This window comes from Dasypus novemcinctus, chromosome 10, assembly GCF_030445035.2.
Source record: "Dasypus novemcinctus isolate mDasNov1 chromosome 10, mDasNov1.1.hap2, whole genome shotgun sequence".
In the NCBI taxonomy this organism is placed as follows: Eukaryota; Metazoa; Chordata; class Mammalia; order Cingulata; family Dasypodidae; genus Dasypus; species Dasypus novemcinctus.
Window position 1 is genome coordinate 80035243 of NC_080682.1, and position 23159 is coordinate 80058401.

The 23159-nt window shown below is 43.3% G+C and overlaps 1 protein-coding gene across 1 annotated transcript in view; it reads right to left on the bottom strand.

Annotated features, from left to right (window-relative positions):
• SPON1 (spondin 1) overlaps nt 1-23159 on the bottom strand; it is a 342316-nt gene that overhangs the window by 288641 nt on the left and 30516 nt on the right. The window contains exon 2 of the mRNA XM_004472523.5: nt 21094-21200. Coding sequence (XP_004472580.1) covers nt 21094-21200 — 107 coding nt within the window. The remainder of the gene's footprint in view (nt 1-21093; nt 21201-23159) is intronic.

Below are 23159 nucleotides of genomic sequence, written 5' to 3' on the forward strand. Positions count from 1 at the left end.
ATATCCAAACATTACCATGCACCCTGGACATATGTTCTGTACAGCTCCCTGTCAGTCATATATCATCTGTCATTGGTATCCCATACCAGTATCCCTCCATTGCCATTGTTGAAATACTCTGTGATCCAGAACTCCCCGAAATTTGAAGCCCAATATAATGTCATAGAAATCCTACATTTTATATGCATATCAATTGTAAGTTCCATTCTGATTTCTAAAATGTTACAATGTGGAAAACAGGCACTTTAGAATTGGGCAAATGCTACCATGGCCCTCTCCAGTCTGTGATAGTCCCCCTCTTCTTCAGCCACTGATGAAATTCTATGCTTGCTGCCATCTGGTTTACTGTTATGCCACAGCGCAGACATGAGTCACTGGGCTGGGCCCTCTTAATCCATTCTTCCAGGGCTCAAAGGTTCAGAAGAGCCAGAACACAGAAATCTCTTGCAGATTCAGTTAGGCTGGAGGCAACTTGGGCTGGGAGGGAGGCGAAAGAATACAGGTCTCATGCATAGGCTGTCTCCTCCCCAGCATTAACTTCTAATTTGACAAGAGTTAAAACTCCTCAAAAGAACCCACTTTCTCAAATTACTTATTATGCTTCCCTTTCTCTTAAACTCAGAGTGACTGCAAACAGGCTTATTCTTACTTTCTCCTCCCCATAAGGCACTCAAGAAAAAATACCCCACGAGTTTGGGAGTCATTGCTACATGGGCTTGAGCAAGCATATAGCCCTTCTGAGTCTGCCTCCTCATCTATAAAATGCTCATAACACCTTCCTCATAGATTGTTGGAGAAGGTTAGAATTAAAGTTGACAGGACACCCAGTATAAAGCCTGGCATACAGTGGGTGTTCTGTAAACATCGAGCAGCACGGTGATAAACACAGCAGGAAATCGGTAAACATTTGTAAATACACCAGTGTGAAATTACCACTGTACCCTCAAAGGGGTGTGTATGAGCTGAATGGTCCCAAAGCCCTAAATACAAGCACTGGCATGTCCAGATATTTCAGAATTGTTTTCTACAATCCACCTTTCCTGAGAAATAAGTGCACTGAGATGCACATAAAATTTAATATCATGAGCTAGATTTCCCTCAGTGGGGTACCCTGGTTGTTGAAGAAGCAGTGAATTCAACTTAGTAGCAACAAGGTCTGAACTAAACTCAAACTTCCAAAACTACAGTCAAGCTGCATATAACCCAGGAAGATCCCACTCAAAATTCACACAACACAGGGAATGGGATTTCTGGCCACAGCAGGAACAGATTATTCCATGATTCTACGAATTTGGGGAAACAATTGTCACAAAGCCCTTTAATTCCTCCCTCCTTTTTTTCAAACAAATCCAAATTTGATTAATTTGCAGTTTTACTCAGAGAGTGCTTCAAAACTGACTACTTATCCCTCCCTTACTACTAGGCAGATGCTGTATTCCCAAATCCAGACAAATGGCTCTAGAGTAGAGTGGGCTTAGCTTTCCCAGTCTTTGTATCCTTCATGTCCACACTTTTGGGAGAGCTACTAATGAAATAAACAAGGTTGAACATGGAGAGTTTACAGGAGGAATAATCAGCCCAAGAATTAGCAGAAGTTGTGAGACAAGGACCTTCTGGGGCTGCCTGCTCCGTAGTGCCAGCCTGCAACTTATATTCAAGGAGAAGCAAAAACCTAGGTTCATGCTGGAGGAAATCACATGTTGAAGATGGGGCTGCTGTTAGAAAGAGAATCACAGGGAAAAATGTAAGGAATATCAGAGTAGAGTTGTCTGGGACCATTTTATGTGGGGACAAGCAGCACCTCTTCAGTAAAATAGGATTTGTAAATATAGACATCTAATATTTGATAACCAAAGAAAAGGGAATAAAATGTGGCCATCCTTTTGTTAAACAAGCATTATTAACTATCAAGAAATAATTTTTGCTCTAGGCTCTAGGGATTCCAAGATGATTTGAACACTACTCTGCCTTCAGGGGACTTACATCTAGAATAGGGAAGTAAAGACCTGCAACTGTAAGTGAAATTCACCCATATGAGGACAATGGGAAGCCGAGAGGGCGCTTGACCTCTGCGGAGGGTCCTGGTGGGAAGAAGGAACAGGAGTGGCTTCACAGAGGAGGTGCCCTTGACTTGAGTCTTAAAAGAGGAGTCTGGGGAGTGGATGTGGCTCATGTGTTTGAGTGCCTGCTTTCCATATACAAGGTCCCGGGTTCGATCCCTGGTACCTCCTGAAAACAAAAACCAACTATTATTGAGGAGCAGATGTAGCTCAGTGGTTGAGCACCTGCTTCTCATTTATGAGGTCCTGGGTTCAATCTCTGGTACCTTCTTAAAAAAACAAACAAATAAAATATGAGAGAAGTCTGTGATTACTGGGCAAACTGGGTAAACACTGTTACTACTTAGAAGACTGCAAGATGCAATCATTCACTTATGGCAAAAAGCTCATTCCCTAGCACACAAGATAAATGTGGTTTCCTTGTTGCCACAGTGAATTGTTCTATAAGGGAGCAGGTATTCATCTGGCTCCTAGATAGATCTCACCAGGGTCAAAAGCTGACTCCCAACTGGGGTGCCAGGAAGCACAGCTATGACACAGAATCAGCCTCCCCATCTTGGTCCTGTGGTTCCAGGTGAAAGACCAAAGTAGAACAGGAGGTGCCTGTCAGCAGGGCTGGGTCATCTTGGGCTGCAATGCCCATCAGTACAAGGAGGTTTTGCAGCAACAAATTACTGATTAGGGGGTAGGTGGAATGTCTGAGTTGAAGGCCTTTGGAAGACTGAGCAGCAAAGTCCTGCTTGGAAGGAAGGGGGACGTGTCAGCGCATTCTACCAGGTGGCCTATAAGGCCTTGGGGACCTGACCCTCAACTGCCTCCCCATTATTTGCATATTCTTCTCCTGTTTTCTTGGTGCCAGACTCTATGCTAAGCAACTTCCATGCTTATGCATTGCTTCACCTACACCCACACATTGAGGATGGTGTTATTATCGCCATTTTACACATGGAAAAAGTGGGGTTTTGGAAATTGTCCAAGGTAACTGGGTTAATAAGAGGTAGAGCCAGATTCAAACCCTGGAATATCAGACTCCAAAGCCCATGCTTTTTCTCCATTCTCCACGGTTCCCTCAAACCTCCAGGCCAGTAACACTCTCCCTGCTTCATCCTCCTACGCACCCTAACTCCTATTCATCCGTCAGGTCTTCACTTCTGTAAGTTCTCCCAGAAGCTTCCTCTCATATTCTCAGCCCCATATGCCTACCACATCCTTTACTTCCCACATCATACCACTGGGTTCTAACTGATTGCTTCATCTTCAGATGGGAGAGAGCCTTTGTCACTGTATCATTCCTAGCCTATACCCCAGAGTGTTGTACATAGAACTAGTGCTATGATCCAGAGGGATCTGATCTGAGAGAGGGGCCAGTTCTGGGCAGGGCTGTTGGTGACTGTCAGTCCCGAATCCATGCTTTAAAGGAAGAACAGGACTTGGACTTGATCCAGGGCAGCACTAGTATCCAAGAAAAGGGCATGTCACAGAAATGCAGATCAGGAATGATATTTGACTTCAAGCAGAATCATCATTCCTGGTTCCAGGTGTTGGAGGCCTCCAGTCAATTGCTGGGCACTGGGTGGGGAGCACGAAATTCATCCCCCAAGGGAGAGGCTGGAAATAACAGGGCAGGACACATTGCTGTGGTCTAAGAGGAGTCTCTCCACTCTTCACATACAGGCTTGTGTTATATGTCCTCTAACAGAGTGGTACATTTGATCTCTAGGGAAACCAATTTTGGTTTCCAGGACCAGGGAGAGTGATGCTGAAGCAGGTTTGATTCCACAGAAGCAGAATGTACCATAGTGACAAAAGAAGATGGGAGAATGATAAGGGGGCTGACCCCCTCCCTGCCATGTAAGGACCCTTGGCGGAGCTGAGATGGAGTACTGTGAACCTTGTCTCTAGATGTCTAGAGGGGTGTCAGGTTCAAGATGGGCTATATTGAACCTGTAAAGCTTGCACTGAAAAATGGAATCTAAAAGGAGGATGGTGCTGAAAGAGTCTAAAAGAAAATTTCCTAAAGTCACAGCTGCATAAAAGTGGAATATTAGGTAGGTGGTCAGATCACGAAGGGCTTTTAAGATATGCAAAGGAATTTGGACTTTACTTGGGAACAATAGGAAGTTGTTAATGGCTTTAATGGCTTTTAAGCAGAATGAAAGAATGATTTGTGGAAATTTCACCAGAGAGCAAAGAGGGGAGATCCTCCAATGCAGAAATCCATGGAAGAGTTGAGGGTCTCCTAACATAAAGGGAGACATAGATAGGCTTCAGGAAGTCAGAGAATGCCTAAAATTATAAGCAAAGTATTGCCTGTAAATGTGTTTTTCTGGTGAGAGGGAACATGGCTTTCATTTGATTCTCAGAACCATAGTACTTTGCCATACTTCCTCTGAAAAAATTGTCCAACACCAATAGCGGGCCGTACCTGAAAGCCACAAAGACACAAAATTGAATCAAGAATGAAAAGTAGCATAGGAACCTTGTTTTCAGTAGCATCTAATGCTTTTTCTTCTGCACTTTTCAGCTAAATTCCAACTCACACAGAGTTGCTGAGAGGGCTGAGGTCTACTCTGGGCCTGCATGTGCAAATCACGTTCAGCTGCCCTGGACTGGAGTCACGTTCTCTGCAAACAATTTTGGTCCTGGTCTGTCCTGGTCAAGGAGAGTAATTAAGAGGATGTAACAGGCCCTTAAAGGCTCCCTCTTAAACCAACAAACAAGTAGGTTACAAGGAACATCAGGATTTGCTAAAGCAATGTTTTATTTTAATACCACTTACCAAGGGCATCTCATTTTCCCCTAGCTGGGGGCCAGTTTCATCTGTAGTTGACTGAGATTCTGAAAGGTGACAGTAACACATCCTCAAGCCCCCAGGCAGGTAGACTAGAGCAAGGTAAGATGGTGCAGGTTGGTGGAAAGAGCATAGGCAGAGGCTCTGAATCCAACTCAATAGCACATCTAGAAAAGAACCTGCCTTACCTACCACAGAGAGTTTGGGTTGCTGGGAACAGGTGAAAGGCATTCTATTGAGAAACAGATTGACACTGAGAATACACACTCATGCAGCTTACCTGCTTGGCCTTGTCAGCAGAAGCTTCTTTGCCTCAGAAAATCTAAATCCTCTCGATTTTTAACAACTCTCATTTCTACCCGTATCATCTCCTTCATGCTCATCTGGCCCCACCTGCTTCATGTCCTCCTCACCCTCTTCCCTCCCTTCTGTTTCCACACTTAGCTCTGTTCACATTTATCTTTAATATCTATCCCTTCTCCTTTTGAAAATCAGCTCCAGTCTGCTCTTAATCCCACCACCCTCTCATCTCTACACACTAATCCCCTTGTATCTTTAATCCTTTCTGTCCGCCACAGTTTCAACAATCACCTAAGTCTAAATAGCTGACTTGAACTCTTTCTCAAGCTCCTAATCCAAATTTCCAATGGACAGTGGATCTCTTCACTAAATTTTCTGCGGGGATACCAGTTACTAAGACACTGTTTCCTCATCCTGTATCTGATCCCAGTCCTGCCAGTAATTCCATCATCCATTCATTTATTCCGGCAATGTAGATCTGTTGAGCATCTATATGTGTCAAAAAATGTGCTAAACTCTAGGGATATAATGGCCCATGTTCTTAAGGAGTTTGCAGTTTGATATGAAAGCTGGGCCTTTATCAAACAATCACAAAACACAAGTATAATTGTAACGGGAAATTTTTTACAAAAGAAAGACATACGTGCTATGAGATAATATAATGGGGGAGGGAAGCACTAAGGAAAGCCTTTCTAAGGAAACTTGCAACATGTGAGTTGAGATCTGAAGCTTGAATAGTCATTTACTAGAAAAAATAGAGCTGGGTGAGGGGCAGGGAGAGTGTTCCAAGAAATGGGAATGCATTAATTTATAAAGAGTATTCACTGAAGACCAGTGGGTCTAGAGCCAAGAAGCAAGAAGGAGTTGACATTATAAGAGACAGAAGTAGGACAAGGACTTACTGAACCATATAGGCTGTTAAGGAATTTTGTCTTTTTCATCAAGATAGGAAAAAGTTACATGACTACCTTCAATAGCCATTTATTGAGCACTTATTATGTGCCAGGCACTTTCCTAGAGGCTGGAGATATAAGGAATACAGCAGGGAATGAAACAAAGTTCCTGCCTCATAGAGCTGGCATACAGATCATACACATGACTGAAGGATGCAGAGCAGAACCATTGTGAGGTGAAAAAAGTGGGTGCAGGGATGTTACTGTGGTCTCCCAGGATAAATGATGATAGAATGGACTAAGACTGGACTAAGAAGAAAAGAAGTTGGTGGGTTAGAAAGATATTTAGAAGGTACAGTGAGTAAGACTTATTGATGGATTGGTCAGGGGGAAGATATTTGTTTATTATAGGATTTCGTTGTTGTTAAGAAGGGAAATTTATGATGGAAGAGTCCTAAGACTTGAGCTGATGGAAAGGTTCTAATCAAAAGGAAAAAGCTTACTCTCCAAGAGACAAGATTCCTGAGAGGGCAGGAGGGCTGGTATCCAGAGTCTAAGTAAAAAATTTAGCTTTAGTTAGGGAGAAGGAACACTCCATTATTTTAATAAGAGGGAAGGGAAGGAAAGATGCAGGTGCTAGGAGGTGTCTTAACTTGGTACCAGGAAGTCAAAGAGTTCTGACTCAGTGATTTCCTTTTTGTCTCCCCGCTCCATCACCCTCCTCCAAGAAAGAGGCACGGCTATTCATTTAAGAATGATGTTGAAAGAGGTGGAGAAAGGGTCAAAAATTTGAAAAAATGTTATTCAAGGGAGTAGGAAAGAGCTCTTTCTGGAATATTTTATATTGCCAGGCAGGTTGACATCCTTTTGATATCAGTGTCCTGTATGGATGTGGGTCCACCAGTTTGCACTGAAATCTGACTTTTTCCAGGTTCAGGTCCAGGTAAATGGGTGCAAAGACAAGGGCAAAGAAGTTTTGAGATAAGGTGGAAGTGCTACTGAGACAATGAGCAAAAATAATAAGGAAAGAGAAGCGAGGAGGGGGTAATTGGAAGGAGAAACAGTAGTAAGCTCAATAGACTCGCTATCCATTATCTGAGGCCCAAGCAAAAATCCCCAGGGTCCTACTCAGTCCTTCATTTTCTCCTGCATCCAACTGGCCAGGAACCCTGTCCATGTCCAGCTCTTAAATATCTGTAGCATTCATCTCTGGATGGGCTTCCCTTGTCATCTCTCAATGGGGCTCTGGCCACAATCTCCTAGCCAGTCTTCACACCCCTCCTCTTACTTTCCTCAAATTCTCTTCTCAATTGATGAGATTATCTTCCTAAAATGCCAATCTGATCATCACATTGTTTCCCAGTAGGAATGGATGAGTCTAACTTAGAGTGTAGAGAGAGGATGGAAGAGGCTACAGGGCTGAGTTTGGGGGAGTGCAGCATTTAGAGCAGTGGTTGTCAACCGAGGACACCTTTCCCCAGGAGACATCTGGTAAAGTCTGCAAACATTTTTGGTAGTCACAACTAGAGGGTAGGGTGCTACTGGCATCTAGTGGGTAGAGGCAAGGGATGCTGCTAAACATCCTACAATGTACAGGAACCCCCCCTCCCCCAATAAAGAATTATCCTGTCCAAAACATAGAGAGTGCTGAATTGAGAAGCCATGATTTAGAGGTCAGAGAGTGGGGAAGAGCACGTGAAGGCACAGCCAGAGAGAAAAATCAATAAAACCAGGAAGACAGGAGAGTGATTTAGGAAACAGGGAGGGCTCATGCCTCTCTGTGATGCTGAGATGATGATGGCAGTGTACTGACAGCATGGAGGCCACGGAAGAAACTGACAAGAGCCGTTTTTGGTGGACTAAGACTAAACCCAGGCTGGCACGTGCTGACACATGAATGGACAGTGAAGAAGTGGGGAAAACACGAGAAGGCACAGCTCTCATGAGATGCTTGGCTTGGAAGGGAGGCAGAGTAATGAGGTGGTGGCTGGAGGGGACGGGGCCAGAGGACCTTTCCCTTGTTTCATAGGGGATGCTGGGGCATGGCCCTCCTCCTGGCCCTGGCCTCGGGCTGGCCTCTCACTGGGGCCTGCTTCCCGCTCCCCCGGCTGGACGCCGGGCCCTCCCATCTTCCACTGTACTCCTGGGTTTCCCAGCCCTGGGAAAACCACACCACCTGTTCACTTGGCTCCTGCAGCCTCCAGGCTGAAGGCTCTCCCTCGGAATGTGTGTTTTCTAAATGAGGTCCCTCTGTTGCCAGGCAATTCTCCCATCCATCTCCACAGACTCCTGCAGGCCTCCCACCCTTGTCCCAGCCTCTTCCCTGCTGCCTGCCAGCCCTGAGCCCTGCCCTTTCCCTGCCTGCAGAAGAGCCTGCCTCTGCCTACTTGAAAAGTATGGGTTGAGCCTGTTTCAGGCCAGGCTCTGAGCAATATCCGTATATGTTTCTTTGGGTCACCTGTATCAGATTCGCCTGAGGTGCCTGTTCAAAATGCACGGTCCTCTGCCCCAACTCCTCACCTCTTGAGGCCCATTAAATCAGCGTCCCTGTGGGAGAGCATTACAAACAAGCACCCAGGTGAGTCTGATATTCATTACAATTTGGCAGCTATTTATTAAATGCCTACAGTGTGCCAGATGCTGTTGTAGGAACAGAAGGCCAAAGAAAGCAATGCCTCCTCCTTGTGGAGTTCATGTTCCAGTGAGGGGAAAGAGATAATAGCAAGCAAACATGTGACATGTCCAGTGACAGGAAGTCAAATGAAGGACCCTAAATCAGGGTGAATGGGATTAAGGGTGATTTGAGCAGCACCTGGAAGAAGTGAGGGAACAAGCCTTATGGGCATCTGGGAAAAGAGCATCTCAGGTAGAGGGAAGAGCAAGTACAGAGTGCTTGAGGCATACACTAATGGCTTAGCCGAGGATCTGCAGATGACATAAATCTGTGAGGACAGTGACTAACTGTGTTGGATAAAAAGATGCCAAATCTAGAAGGATCTTGCAATGCTGGAGAGCTGGACTGTGTTGAATAATTAACAGGGAAAAAAACACAAAGTCTTGAACTTTTTTCCAGAAGGTAATTGCACAAAAACAGATTCGAAAGATGTGGTTTAGTAACCACAGGGTAGATGGTTGTAAACCTTTTCCAGCCAACACCCTGGCCTCCCTGAGCACAGAGGATTATGAGACATCATGTATCAGCTAAAAGTTCGACTAGAAAGACAGTTTTATATTCAAGAATGGAAACCAACACGAAGTAACTTGGCAAAGGTTAAGCACTCTCTCTAAAAGTAAGCTCTGAGTCAGATTTCTAATCAAATTCCTACTTGATCAGATGTGATGGAAAGCAATATAATGGTATGTGAAATGTTCCAACTCTGATGCTGTAGCTTGGGTCTCTATCCTATGGAAATAATCTGACATATAGGAACATAATGTCCATGAGGGCAAGGATTTTTGAGGATATAGTTCAAAACTATATCCTCAGATAACTGACACATAGTAGGCTCAAAAAATATTTGTGCAATATCTAAAAAAAAAATGAAAAAGATTTTTATAAATTTGTGTCACTAAGTTATTTATAATATTAAAAAGTTTACCTAAATGTCCTACAATAGATTACAGATTAAGTAAACTATGATCCATTCACTCTTTGGGTTTCATTCTGTTTTAAAAGGCAAACTCAATGGCTTAATTATTCACAAAACCAGAACTATGACCCATCCCATATTAGATCTGAACTGGAGGCTTATTGCTCTCACTTTAAAGATGAGATTAGAAGGCCACACAGTGACTTACTGGCATTTTTAACTACTTAATACATAAGTGACAAAAGGGTTTGGGGACAGTGAAAGTTAAATATTATTCCAAACAATTTCATAATGTATTTGAAAACAATTTCCAGACCTTTAGAAAATAGATATGGAAACAATGCTACTTCTCAGTTAAGAAAGCGTAAGAGGGAAACAGATGTGGCTCAAGTGATAAGGCCTATACCTACTGTATAGGAGGACCCAGGTTCCATCTCTGGGGCCTCCTGGTGAAAAAGAAAAGAAAGAGTGCCTGTGTGGCAAGCCAGTGCCCACATGGCGAGTTGAGTACCTGAGTGGTGAGCCAAGTGCCCATGTGGTGAGCCAAGTGTCACATGGCAAACCGAGTGCCCATGTGGGTGCCTGCACAGCAAGCTGAGTTCCCACTCGGTGAGCCAAGGGCCCATGTGAGTGCCCAAGTGGTGAGCTGACTGCCCAGGCGGTGAGCCAAGCACCCATGTGGCGAGCCAAGTGCCCATGTGGCCGCCCATGTGGCGAGCCAAGTGCCTGTGTGAGTGCCCGTGTGGTGAGCCAGTGCCCATATGGTGAGCGAGTGCCCATGCTAGAGCCTGCTTGGTGAGCCGAGCGCCCATGCAGTGAGCCAAGTGCTCACATAAGTACCCACACGGTGAGCTGAGTGCCCACAGTAGTGCCCACGTGGCGAGCAGAGTGCCCGTGCAGCGAGCTGAGTGCTCGCATGGTGAGCCAGTGCCTGTGCAGAGAGCCGAGTGTCTGTGCTAGTGCCCATGTGGCAGGCCAAGTGCCTGCGTGGTAAGCCAGTGCCCATGTAGTGAGCCGAGTGCCCACACAGCAAGCTGAGTGCCTGTGCAGTGAGCCACTGCCCGCACAAGTGAGGCAAGCAGCAAGATGATGATGCAGCAAAAGAGAGGCAAAGGGGAGAGTCAAGGTGAAGGCAGTAGAGACAAGGAACTGAGGTGGCACAATTGATAGGGAACCTTTCTCCACAGCAGAGTTCCCCAGGATTGAATCCCAGTGAATCCTAGAGAAGAAAGATGAGAAGAGCAGACAAAAAGAAAAATAGATACAGAAGATCACACAGCAAATGGACACAGAAAAAACAGCAGTGTGGGGGTGGGGAGGGGAAGGAAAAAAAAAAAAAGAAAGCATAAGACCATCTAACGCTAGCTAACAAGTGTGTAGGACTAGAAATTCCAGCAACATCCCTCTATTTGGAAGGCATTTATCATCTTGCCAATGTGCCAAGCCTTGGTGACGCTGTGGGAATACTGAGATGGTCGTGGTCCAGCTGCTACCTTTTTGAGGAATCTTGTGGGGGGAATGGGGATTTAACATACCAAGGCAACAGAACATGTTAAGGACTTTCACAGTGGGAAGTGCCAAGTGTTTGAGAGTTGAGAAGTGGGGTGAAAGTAAGACAGGATGTCAGGTGTGATGGATAATTTTAATATGGCACCTTGGTTAGGTTAAAGTGTCCAATTGTTTAGGCAAGCACTGGCCTGCTTCTTATTGTTAGGGTTTTCAGTGATGGGATTTACATCCACAAGAAGTTGATTGCATCTATAATAAGCAAGGAGATTGCCCTCAGCAGTGTGGGTAATCTCATCCAATCAGTTGGAGGTCTTAAAAGCCAAAACTGAAGGTTTCAGAGGTGAGAAAAAGAGTTTCTGCCTCAAATTCAACACTGGCTCTAGCTGGAATTTCTAGCCTCCAGATTCTGCTATGGAACTGAGACTAAGGACTTCAACACCAGTTTCCACCTTGTAGCCTGCACATGGGTGTGGACTTGCCAACCCCCATAATTATGTGCGCCAATTCCTTATAATAAAATTCCTCCCTCCTTCCTTCCCTCCCTCCCTATCTATATAGATATACAGATAAATAGATTTATAGATACATAGATATATGGATATATAGATACATAGACATATAGACATAGACATAGACATAGTTATAGATTCCGTGTCTCTGAAGAACCCTGACTAATATATCAGGAAAGAGAAAGGAGATGCATTTGAAGGGCTGAGGCCTGGAGGATAAAGGATCTGTGAAACAGATAAACCTGGTGTGATTGCTGGAGTGATGGACCTGAGCACACCAGGCCCACAAGGGATTTTAGAGGGACTAAGTAGTCAATTTCTGTCTTTGTCTCTCCCATTTTCACTCACCGGCTCTGTGTCCTTGGTCAAATTTCTTATCTGCTCAAAGTTATGAGCCTTCCCCTTTTCTGTGTGAAGGGAATAGTAATAATGCCTACCTCTTGACAGGAGATTAATCAGCTTATTTATTTACATGACCAATATTTACTGAGCACTGGCCATGTACCAGGCACTGCATCAGGTGCACGGTGGCCAATGAAAGCAGCAGAGTCCCTGCTGTCCTAGAACTGACAGCCTAGAGGGACAGAATTAAAGTTATACGAAAGAATAGTGCCTGAAGGGGGGAGTCAGTTTCCCCTTTCTGCTCATTTCCCTGGAATGGAGCCTTTCACCAAGGTATAATTTGAGCCACGATTTTGATGAAGCTCCTCTGTGGAAGGAGACCATAAAGCCAGTAATTGAGCCCAGTCAAGCACCTACCTCCCCCAAGGGACAAAGTTTTATTTTTCTTTACTGGTTATCATGTATCCAGTAATGTTTAAAATTTTCATTAAGTATTATAGCTAATACAACGAAAATAGGATTAGAGACCCATCTCTCCTCCCACCCCAGTCGAGCTAGATTGACAGCTGGTCAGTTACACATAGGGCGACATTTGTCCCTGCTCCCTGTGGTCCCTGACAGCCTGTGACTACAGAGGGATGGAGTTTGAGAGTCACTGCCCTCAGCGGACGTGGTGAGAGCACACTAGGTGCTGGCTCAGAAGTAAAAGGCATTGATTGAGGGTACTTTATGGGCAAGCACTGTGTTGGCATTTTACATGCATTATTTCATTTTTTGATTGCTCTTTTAGAAGTGCAGCTCCACAGAGGCATTTCCTTTGGAATGAGTTCCAGAAGGTAAGAGGTGGGCACAGCATGCCATTCACCCCCTGTTCAGTCTTTCAGTCTCTCAACTTTCCCTCCCTCCCTCTTCGCCGTCCCTCCCTCTCCCTCCCTTTCTTCCTTCCCTCCCTTCTTTCTTTTCTCTTTTATTTTTCTTCTCTTTTCTCCTCTCTTCTTTCCTCTTCTCTTCTCTTTCTTCTCTTCTTTCTTCTCTTCTCTCTCTCTCTTTCTTTCTTTCCTTTTCTTTCTAGAAAACTTACTTGATGGCTCTATGCAATTGTCAAAGAAGATACAACAAAGCATTAAAATAGGACAAGTTTAAAAGAACAGTTGTGAAGAAAGATGAGAGTAGCCTTTACCACATCCTTCCTCTTCATTTCTTGCCCAGCTCCAAGGAGGAAACTCAAAAATTATCATCTCTGTAAATCTCTTCTCTATCTTCCCTAATTAGCACTCTCTCTCTACTCCCTGCAAACGATGTTTCCTGACTTGCACACACGCAGCAATTATAGCCCCTAGAATGCTTCAGTACTGCATAGTTCTTTCTATACAGGTGTCTTTATGTCATGCAAAGGAAATGATAGTAAATGTAGGGTAAACAGATGAAGTTACCCCAGTATCTGAAGAAATAAATGTCTAGGGAAACGTATGTGTGATCCACCAGTGGATGTAGCAGCACATGAGGTTGGGAAGCTCTGCTAAAGAGCTTGACCTGCTAACACTAGGGCCTAGGTCTTCTTTATTCATATTGGTCTCAGGACCTAGTCTGTGACAGTCATTCCTTCATTCAGCCAATATTTATTGAGTCTCCACTATGTACTAGATACGGTCATAGTTGTTAGAAATACAGTAGCAAATAAAACAGATATGGTTTTTGCTTACAGTTTGGTGGGGCAGAGCAATGTTAAGCAAATAATCCTATGAACAAATACATAAATAAAAACGTAATAATCCCTGTGAAGGAAAAGTAGAGAGTGCTATGAATTCTATAAAAATCCTAGAATGTATGAATGAATATATGAAAATGAAACCTGTGTATTTTATACTTTGATATTCACTTACTAGAACAGTGTACTCTACAGAGAATAAGAGAGGATACTATGGACTCTCAGGATGGATCAAGACTCCCATGAGAATATCTAAAGCCTGTGTTCTGGACACCCTGCTCCTATGATGCCTCCTAAAACCTCGTGTTTCCTGTGGGCCGTCTCATTGACGATGTCTTCTGAATGTATCCACTGGTAGTTAAATGTACGTTTTTGATATATTTGTTTGTTTGTTTAATTTGCTGCCATAAAGCCAAATCTGTCCTCTTGTACTTGTGCAATTGGTTATTTGGATCTAAGAAAGAAACTTTATATGTTCTTCCATTAGCTTTTATCTTCTTAGATATGGTCTCTCAATTTCATATGCCAAAATCCTGTGATGTCCAGTCCTGATCTCACATTTATGTTTCCCTTCACATCCTTTCGTTATCAGTGGATGTGGTTACCATGATGCAATGCCCAGATTCGGGTTCTGAAAAGGAGTGATGAGTGAATTTTTTTTAAAAATCACCTTGGCAATGCACATCAAAAGCATAAAAATGTCCATGTACTTTTCATTTGTAATTGCACTTCTGGGAATCCATCCTGGGGAAATAATTCCAAATAAGGAAAAAAGTTTGATGCAAGAAACTGTTTCCACTCCATTATTTATGACAGTGAATGGCAGTTAAAAACTCCTAGTATATTATAAGGGCATGATTAAGCTTCCCTGATTGTGATGAGAGAAAGTTTTTCTATAAACTCAGAGAATTCCTGAGAACAGGCTCACAATAGCATTTTATTTTTAGAAGAGTATGTAAAAAACTTTTAGCTTCTCACATAGATCAGCATTCATTAGATGTTCATACATATTTATTTTAATGATAAAGATAATAAGAGAATTGAAAAACAGGTGATCAGGAATATTGAAGAATTAATTACTAAAAGATACTTATTTGTATAGTATTGAAAGGGTAGCTCCTCTGGCACAAAGCCCTTTATAATGAGACTTTCTTTATTTGATTGGCAGACTGTTACTTCAATTAATTGAAGCCTATAAACCTTAAATTAAAAATAAAATAAAGAAGTGATATTGTAAATTAGTAGCTTGAATTCTCAGGTAAATACTGGACTTACAATTTCATCAGTAAATATTTGTGTGCCTACTACTGTGTGGCTCCCACAATTCTAGGAGCCAGGGATACAGAGGTAAACAAGGCAGGTAAAAATCCCTGCCTCATGGAGTTCGTCTCAGTTGGCCATGCCGCTATGACAAATACCACACAACAGGTTGGCTAAACAACAAACATTCATTAGCTCACTGTTTCAGGGTCTAGAAGTCAAGGTGTTTGAAGGAAATGCCTTCTCCTGGAGTCTGTAGCATCCTGGTGCTGGCTTGCCGCTACCCTTGGGGTTCCTTGGCTTGCATCTCTGTCCCCCCTCACATGGCAATCTCCCTCCCCGTGTCTGCTCTTCCACTTTCCACTAACTTCTGGCTTCTTTCTGTGGAGCCTGCTCTGACTTCTGGCTTCTGGTTTTTTCTCCTTATAAGGCCTCCAGTGATAAGGATTAAAACCCACATTGATTCAGTTGGCATACCTTAACTAAAAAAATCCTTCAAAAGGTCCTGTTTACAAATTAATTCACACCCACAGGAAGGAGGATTAGGACTAAGAACGTGTCTGTCATTGGGGCATATAATTTGGCCTACCATGGAGTTGATAGTCTAGCAGAAGGAGGAAGATGATACACAAATCAACAAGTAAAATGTATAGCACGTCAGATGGCAGAAGTGCTGTGAAAACGAAATTAAATATGGGAGAGGGACAGGGAGCCAGTGCAAGAGTGAAAGTGTGTGTACGGGAGAATGAATTTTAAATAGAGTGAGCAGGCCAGGTATCCCCAGAAAAGGGAATTCTGAGCAGAGATCTGAAGGAGGCAAGAGAACCATCTGGGCAGGTGGCTGAGCCAAGAGCATTCCAGGAACAATAAACCTTCAAAATATAAGTTTAAAGGATGGGTGGGTTGCTTTTGTACAGGCAGTCCAGCCCCTGAACTCCTGGCCACACTCAGTTAACATGAGTATGCTCAGTTAGCTTGTCATAGAGAAATCCATGTCTCTCCCCTCAGACAAATACCCTCGTGTGTGCCAGTGCTGCTGGGCTGGCATCCACTGCTGGCACCCGAGGGGACAGACCTCCTGTCCCCTACTCGCCAGGCTGTCTGCTGGGAGTGGGGAGTGGAGAGAGCTGTAATCTCTCCTCACTGAGTCTAAGGGGGTGGGAAATCTGGCACACCAGCACTAGGTGTCAACTATCGCTATTGTTGTATGCTAGGCATTTTCACATTTTTATCGCACACTGATCTCTCTATGGCTGGAGATAGGAGAAGACGATTGCGATGATGGAAGACTTCATATTGGGTCTCATTACAATTGTTCTCAAACTTGAGTGGACATCAGTATCACCAGGGGGCTCTTTTTTTTAAAACATATTTTTTATTTTAAAAAGATACTTAGATTACATAAAATGTTACATTAAAAAAACATAAGCAATTCCCATGTGCCCCACTCCCCACACCTCCCACCCTTCCCCACACTAACAACTTCTTTCATTAGTGTGGTACATTCATTGCAATTAATGAATACATTTGGAGCATTGCCACTAAGCATGGATTATAGTTTACATTGTAGTTTGCACCCTCTCCCACTCAATTCTGTAGGTTATGGCCATACATATAATGACCTGTATCTGTCATTGCAATGTCACTCAGGACAATTCCAAGTCCTGAAATTGCCTCCATATTACATCTCTTTGTCCCTCTCCCTGACTTCAGCACCTCCAGTATCTCTGTCTCCACATCAATGATATAATTTCTTCCATTGCTAGAATCACAATAAGTCTATAGTAGAATAACAGTAAGTCTACTCTAGTCCATATTTTATTCCCCAATCCTGAGGATTCTATGATGGTGGTGCATACTCCACCTCTAATTTTCAGGGGGATTCAGTCCCATATGGCTGATGGATGGGCCTCTCTTGCTTGCAGTTGTAGACTCTCTTGGTTCCTTGGTGTGGTGGTTGTTCATCTTCACCTCCTTCTTAGTTATCCTGGGTTAGTCCAATGAACTGGAGAGTAGGTGCTGCAACTCTGCTGAGGACCAGGGCCCAGCTGGCACATGGACAGCCCAGAGATTCAATTCTCTTGGACATACACCTACCAACTCCAACACCAACTATAGGTTCAAATGAAGGGGACAGAAGACGCATGTGTAGAGGTCATATCTGAGTCCAACTCTGCCATACTAGGGAGCATAAACTCCAAAGTAGGGCCCACTGGTAAGGAACCAACCTCCAGAGCTATCAGCCATGACCGTAGTACATACTGAGTATCTCCAGAGCCCTCAGGAGCCCCACTGTTTGGGGTAGTATCTACTTTGGCTATGAGATCCTGCTGAAACGTGCATAAGCATTACCTCTGGGAAGACTTCCTGACTCATTTTGAAGTCTTTTAGCCATATAAACACATTTGCCTTTACCATTCTCCCTTTTATTCAAGGACTTTTTCCAGAGGCATTGCTCATTGCTGTTTGGTAGTAATCCCTTGGTGCAGGGAGGCTCATGCCCAGGAATCATGTCCCATGCTGGGGGGGAAGATAATGCATTTATATGCTGAATTTGGCTCAGAGAGAGGCCAAATTTGAGCAACAAGGAGGCTCTCAGGAGGTAACTCTTAGGTACCTTACAACATTATGCTATGTTGCAACTTCAAGAACAAAGTCTCTTAAGGATAGTAGTAAATATCAAGTCCATCAATGGACACTAGTCATTGCCCCTGTACTTGGGTTATTGTTGTTGTTCCATTAGAGAATGAGGCAGAGCTCCCCAGGATAAGAATTTAATATTCTTTCACTTGTTGCGTGAATCTCTATGCACTGTGGCAATGCCCTAAGAACACTTAAACATATTTATATTCCTTATATGTATGCCCAGGTGAACTTCCTCCCATGTATCCCCCACCACTGGCCCCCACACCACTGATCTTCCCCTGCCATAGTTGTAACCCTTCTGTGATCCAAAACTTCTTCAAATATGAAGCCCAGAATATCACCAAATATAATTATTAGGAAAATTAAATAATGATAGCTATAAACACAAGAAATAAAATGCATAATAATTTAGAAAAACTGAAACTAAAATAAAGTTTTAAAAATTGGGATATTAAAAAAAATAATGAAAAATATTTAAACAATTTTTTTGGCATTTTGCCTTTCCTCACTGTAATATCTGTCATCCTGTACGTACGGTGGGATTTTCTTCCATTTCTTCTCCAGTGTCTTCTCTTTTTTTGCATTTTGTCTTCAAAGAAGTTTTAGGTCACAGTAAAATCACACACAGAATATAGGGAACTCCCATACACCCAACATCCTCTACCTTGTCCTCCCTCTTGTATCAATAACCTTTTTACATGTGGATGGTACACTTGCCACAACTGGTATACAAATATTGATACATAGCTACCAACCAGGGTCAGTAGTTCACATTATGGTTTATACTTTAGACCATACACTTCTTTAAAGCTTTTGATGAAATTTAACATGTCCTGTATCCATCATTGCAAGATCATGCAGAACACTTCCATTGCCCTCTAAATACCCTCTCTTCCATCTATTCTATTCCTCCCTCCCCTTCCCCTTGGGGCCCATGGCTTCACTCCTCAAAGATTCATAGATACTTGCTACAACGCTGAGAGCTTAACACACTCTGTACTTCCCTTTTAGGAACCGCCCATGCTCTCAGGAGACACCTTCCCCTCTGTTTTGAGAACTTATCAGGTCTCCCCAAGATGGGAGTCCAACTCCTTCCCGCTCATTATGTGGGTCTCCATCCACTGATAAAACACACCATGACAAAATGATCACTCACACATTCTCCAGAAGACTGCCCCAGGGATGCCCTCTCCCAAATGTCCCCCTATCCAACACTCTAAACCAGTAACCCTTCCTTGTTATATTGTCAAGAGAGGTTTCTCAACATTGTATTTTCAACCACACACCTGTCAATTCCCAGTGTTCACCTGCTCCCTCCGCCAGCCCTCTCCACAGTTCCATGACCCATCCAACCCATCCTCCCCATCCTCCCCTCCTGTCAAGCTTGCACCACTCAACCCAATATATCCCTATACCCCATCATATCCCCTCACTGCACAACTACTCACTTCCACCTTATCATAGATTTCGTTTATATGGGTGTTTACTCACACAACCTTCTCTCGATTTCCTATAAACCTATCTTCCAGACTCTAGTCCAGAGAGCTCTTTAAAACACAGATTGTCTTTAAAAATCAGTGTTTCCAATTCAGGAGACCTAGGTGGGGCATGAGATATTGCATTTTTAACAAGTTCCCAGGTGGTGCTGATGCTGCTAGAACTACTGTGATAAACTTTCAAAATGCAAGTTTAAAGGATGGGCGAGTTGCTTTTTTACAGGAAGTTCAGCCCCTGAAAGGATGTCAGGAGCTCCGAGAGAAGAGTGGAGGATGGATGCCTAGGGATAGGAGTTCTGAAACAGTCCCAAACAGGACTGAGCTATGGACACTTGTAGAGAGTCACTCCTTCATTCATTTAACTAATATTTACTCTCTGCCCACTGTGGGCAGGGCCCACATTTACCAATCAGTTGCAAGAACCAGGCTTAAACTGAACAAAAACTAAAGTGAGTCAGAGAGGATGTCAACTTGGACTGAATTAAGACAGAAAGAAGCTATGTTCCCATCAGGCCTGTCCCTAAACATCATTTTAAAGCAGATAAATTTTGTCTTTGGTGAAATTAAGCTCACACTCTTCTCTTTCTTCCCCTGCTCTTACTTTCTGGTTAGGCAAGTGATTTAATATCTTTAGTTTCCATTTCCTGATCTGTAAAATGGTGCTAATTGTTCTCACCTACTAGGGTTGTTTAGAGAATTACACTAAGATAAGGTAAACTAACTATACAACGATAAGATAAACTAGGATAAAGTAAAGCACTTAGCATAGTGCCCGGCATAGTGTATGTGTCCAACAAATATTGGCCATCCCTTAGTATCATTACTGGGTCTCTCCTTCAGATAACCTGCCAAGAAGTTCCTGCCATCTGTGTATATACAAGGACAATATGCATGGAGTTAACAGTCCCACTAGGCCACAAACCCAGAATGCCATACAATGGGGATTTTTTTTTATCACAACTTGGCCAAAAAGGCTTAAAAGATCCCTTGGCACAGGAAAGATATTTTGCAGCAGGGTCCTCTGCCAAACCCTCAAATGTACCAGAATCCCCAGGAGTTGACTACAAGTATAAGCATTCTTCCTGAGTTCTTTTTCTTCTGAGTTTGAAAATGCCAGAAAACAATGAATTCCACAATAATGGAAATTCTAGATGATGACAAATGGTTACTGCAAATCTGGCCAGGCCTCCTCCCAGGATTGCCCCAGTCTTTCTGGGATATGTTCTGACAACTTGCCCGCCTCTTTCTAAACCTCCGAAAAGGGATGCTGTTCCCGCCACTTCCCTTGGAAGAATATTCCACACTGAAATATGACTCACTGTCAGAGCCCTTGCCTTTGAGATTCCCTTTCTTCTCCTGACCCACTTTCGTCTTGCTGTGCCCTTTGTACAAAGTCAAATGAAGCTGCCCCTTGAGGGGGGAGCGCTGTGCAGACTGACATTTTAAGACCGTTACCTCCTCTTAAACTCGGCCCTGTTCATTTAACCAAGCAAAGCATGGTTAACTCCTTTAATCTTCCCTCATAAATCAATCTCTTCATTCCCTTCATAGTCCTCCTGTGCTTTGAACTCCCTCCAACTGGCCATCCCGAGCTCTTGTTCCGTTGGCACTTGAGAATCACCGATCATTCACTAAATTACTGTGCAGGAAAAACAGGCGAACCTAGCCAGGGTTCTGAGTGCTCTCGCCGTGCTGGGTGGCCTGCTGCCCAAAGACACTATTAATCCAGAGATGGGAACCAGCAAGAAGCCCTGCCTCCTGGCCAATTCTGAAGGCTGCTAAGATAGGCTTGAGGCATTTGCTGCCTACTCTATAGTGGGCCTTTTAAATGGACCAGACACACCTGGGCAACAGTCAAGAGACTTGCATGTGAAACCACCTGATGCTTGCACCTCTCCTTTAACCCAGGTTCCTCAGTATGGTCCCCTTCCACTTGGTTCTACCTGCCAGAGCAAGGGAGGCTGTGGGATAAGTCCAGGAGGGTCCTACCTGGAAGGTCCCGGCATGGTCTTCTTCTTTATCACCCTCTCTGTTCTCTTTGAGGGCAATCAATGTAAATCCTCTGAAGTAGGAGGGAGGAGCAGCTGAAAGTGTCACTATGGATAGAGAAGAAATCAGATTATAAGCAGAGGAATCTACTGTCTTCCATTTGTCAAACAGGATGGACATGAATTCCCCATCAATATCCCGACCTGTGGGTCAGAGGGGCAGTGGACCGTGGGAGAGGCTTGTCCCATTGACTAGGGAACTTTCATCCTCTCTGCCCAGCTTCCTCTTATATTTCAGAATCTGCTGAATGCCTTAACTGCTAGTTTACTTGGGAATTCTTAAACTATTCATGGCTGTGGTGAGTGCTCTTCCAGTAATTATAATTTGATGAAGATTTCCCCTAGTCAGATACTTCAATCTTGATAGTCAGCTAATGTTTTCTTCCATTAGACGAGCCAAAAGGAAATCCAGCTGCTCAGAGCACCAGCTCCTATAGGATGCACTTAGTGGCAGAGACTGTTGTGTGTTCGCCAAAACACATTTCCTTTTTCTCATGGGTACCCAACAAGATCGTATTTCCCAGCCTTCCTTGTGGTTAGATCTGCTTGTGTTCAAGTTCTGCTAGTGGAAAGATGCATGCCACTTCCAAACACAGTCCTTAAAGACTTCCCACATGACCTTCCACTCTCACTCTCCCACCTTTGGCCAGCATATCCAGCAGGAGAAGGATGGTAGAACCACAAGCTAGAAGGAAATTGAGTTTCAAAGTAACCACACAGAGAATCATCCACTGCCCAGAAGCAACTATTCCACAACCAGCAAGGGAGAAAGGGCAAGAAGCAGATGAAAAAGACCTGAAAATTTTCAGATTGACTAAACATGAGTCACTATAAAATTGCAAATTAAGTTGAACCAAGTATCAAAGAGGGGCTGTAGCAGAAAGCCAATCAAATAGAAAGCCCTGGGCTAAAGAAAGAAAAGAGGCCAAGAATAAATACATCTATTGAATCAGATGCCAAGACACCAACAACAATTACAATCCACACCAAGAAACAGGAAGATATGGCTCAGTCAAAGGAACAAATTAAGCCTCCAGATGACGGAGGAGTTGAGACAACTACTTACACATGTTCAAACAAATCTCCTTAATTAAATGCAATGATATGGCTAAAAGATTAAGGATATTAAGAAGACACTGGGTGAGCACAAAGAAGAATTTGAAGTTATACATACAAAAAGAGCAGATCTGATGGGAATGAAAGCACAATAAATGAAATTAGGAATACAATGGAGGCATATCACAGCAGAATTGAAGAGAGAGAAGAAAGGACCAGTGAGTGTGAAGACAGGGCTTCTAAAAGCAAAGGTATTAAAGAAGTAGCATCCCACAAAATAGAAGAGTACTTAAGATGCTAAGCACATAGACCCTGAATTATAAATACATTGGAAAAATGAATGTTAAATCTACCAGCTCATCAAGACAGCTTTCACCTTGAATTGGTTTCTATTTATAGTAACAGAATACACTAATATATGTATATATTTGTTAGGTTATTGTGCTGATATAACTTATAGGCTATTTTTATAACTGCTAACTTATGCTGGGGTCGTAGAATACATGCTGATAAGAACAGATTTTTACTTTTTGTCTAAAATTATAGTTATCTATTTTTAAATTTGTTGTTAGAATATATTAACACATCTGTATTTGCTTGCATATACACACAAAAAAAGGTCTGAACAAGAAACTAGTAACTGAGTACTTGAGTCTGGTGGGGGAGATCAGTAAAAGGCAAATAGTAGATGGGGTGGGAAGGGGACTTCACATTTTTTTTTTTAATGTTTGAACTATGTGACTATTAAGTATTAAAAAAATTAAATGAAAATTGTACATAAAATTTTTTTGGTCTGCTGTGTCCCAGGAGCCCTTCAAACACCACTGTTTGCCTTGGGAGCCAGTAAGGGGCTAAAGAGATACAACCCTCTCAATTTCCCTCTTTACTGACTGTGAATGGTTGTTGAGTATGCAGAGGGGAGGAGAATTACTTCCTACCCAGGAAAGGAAA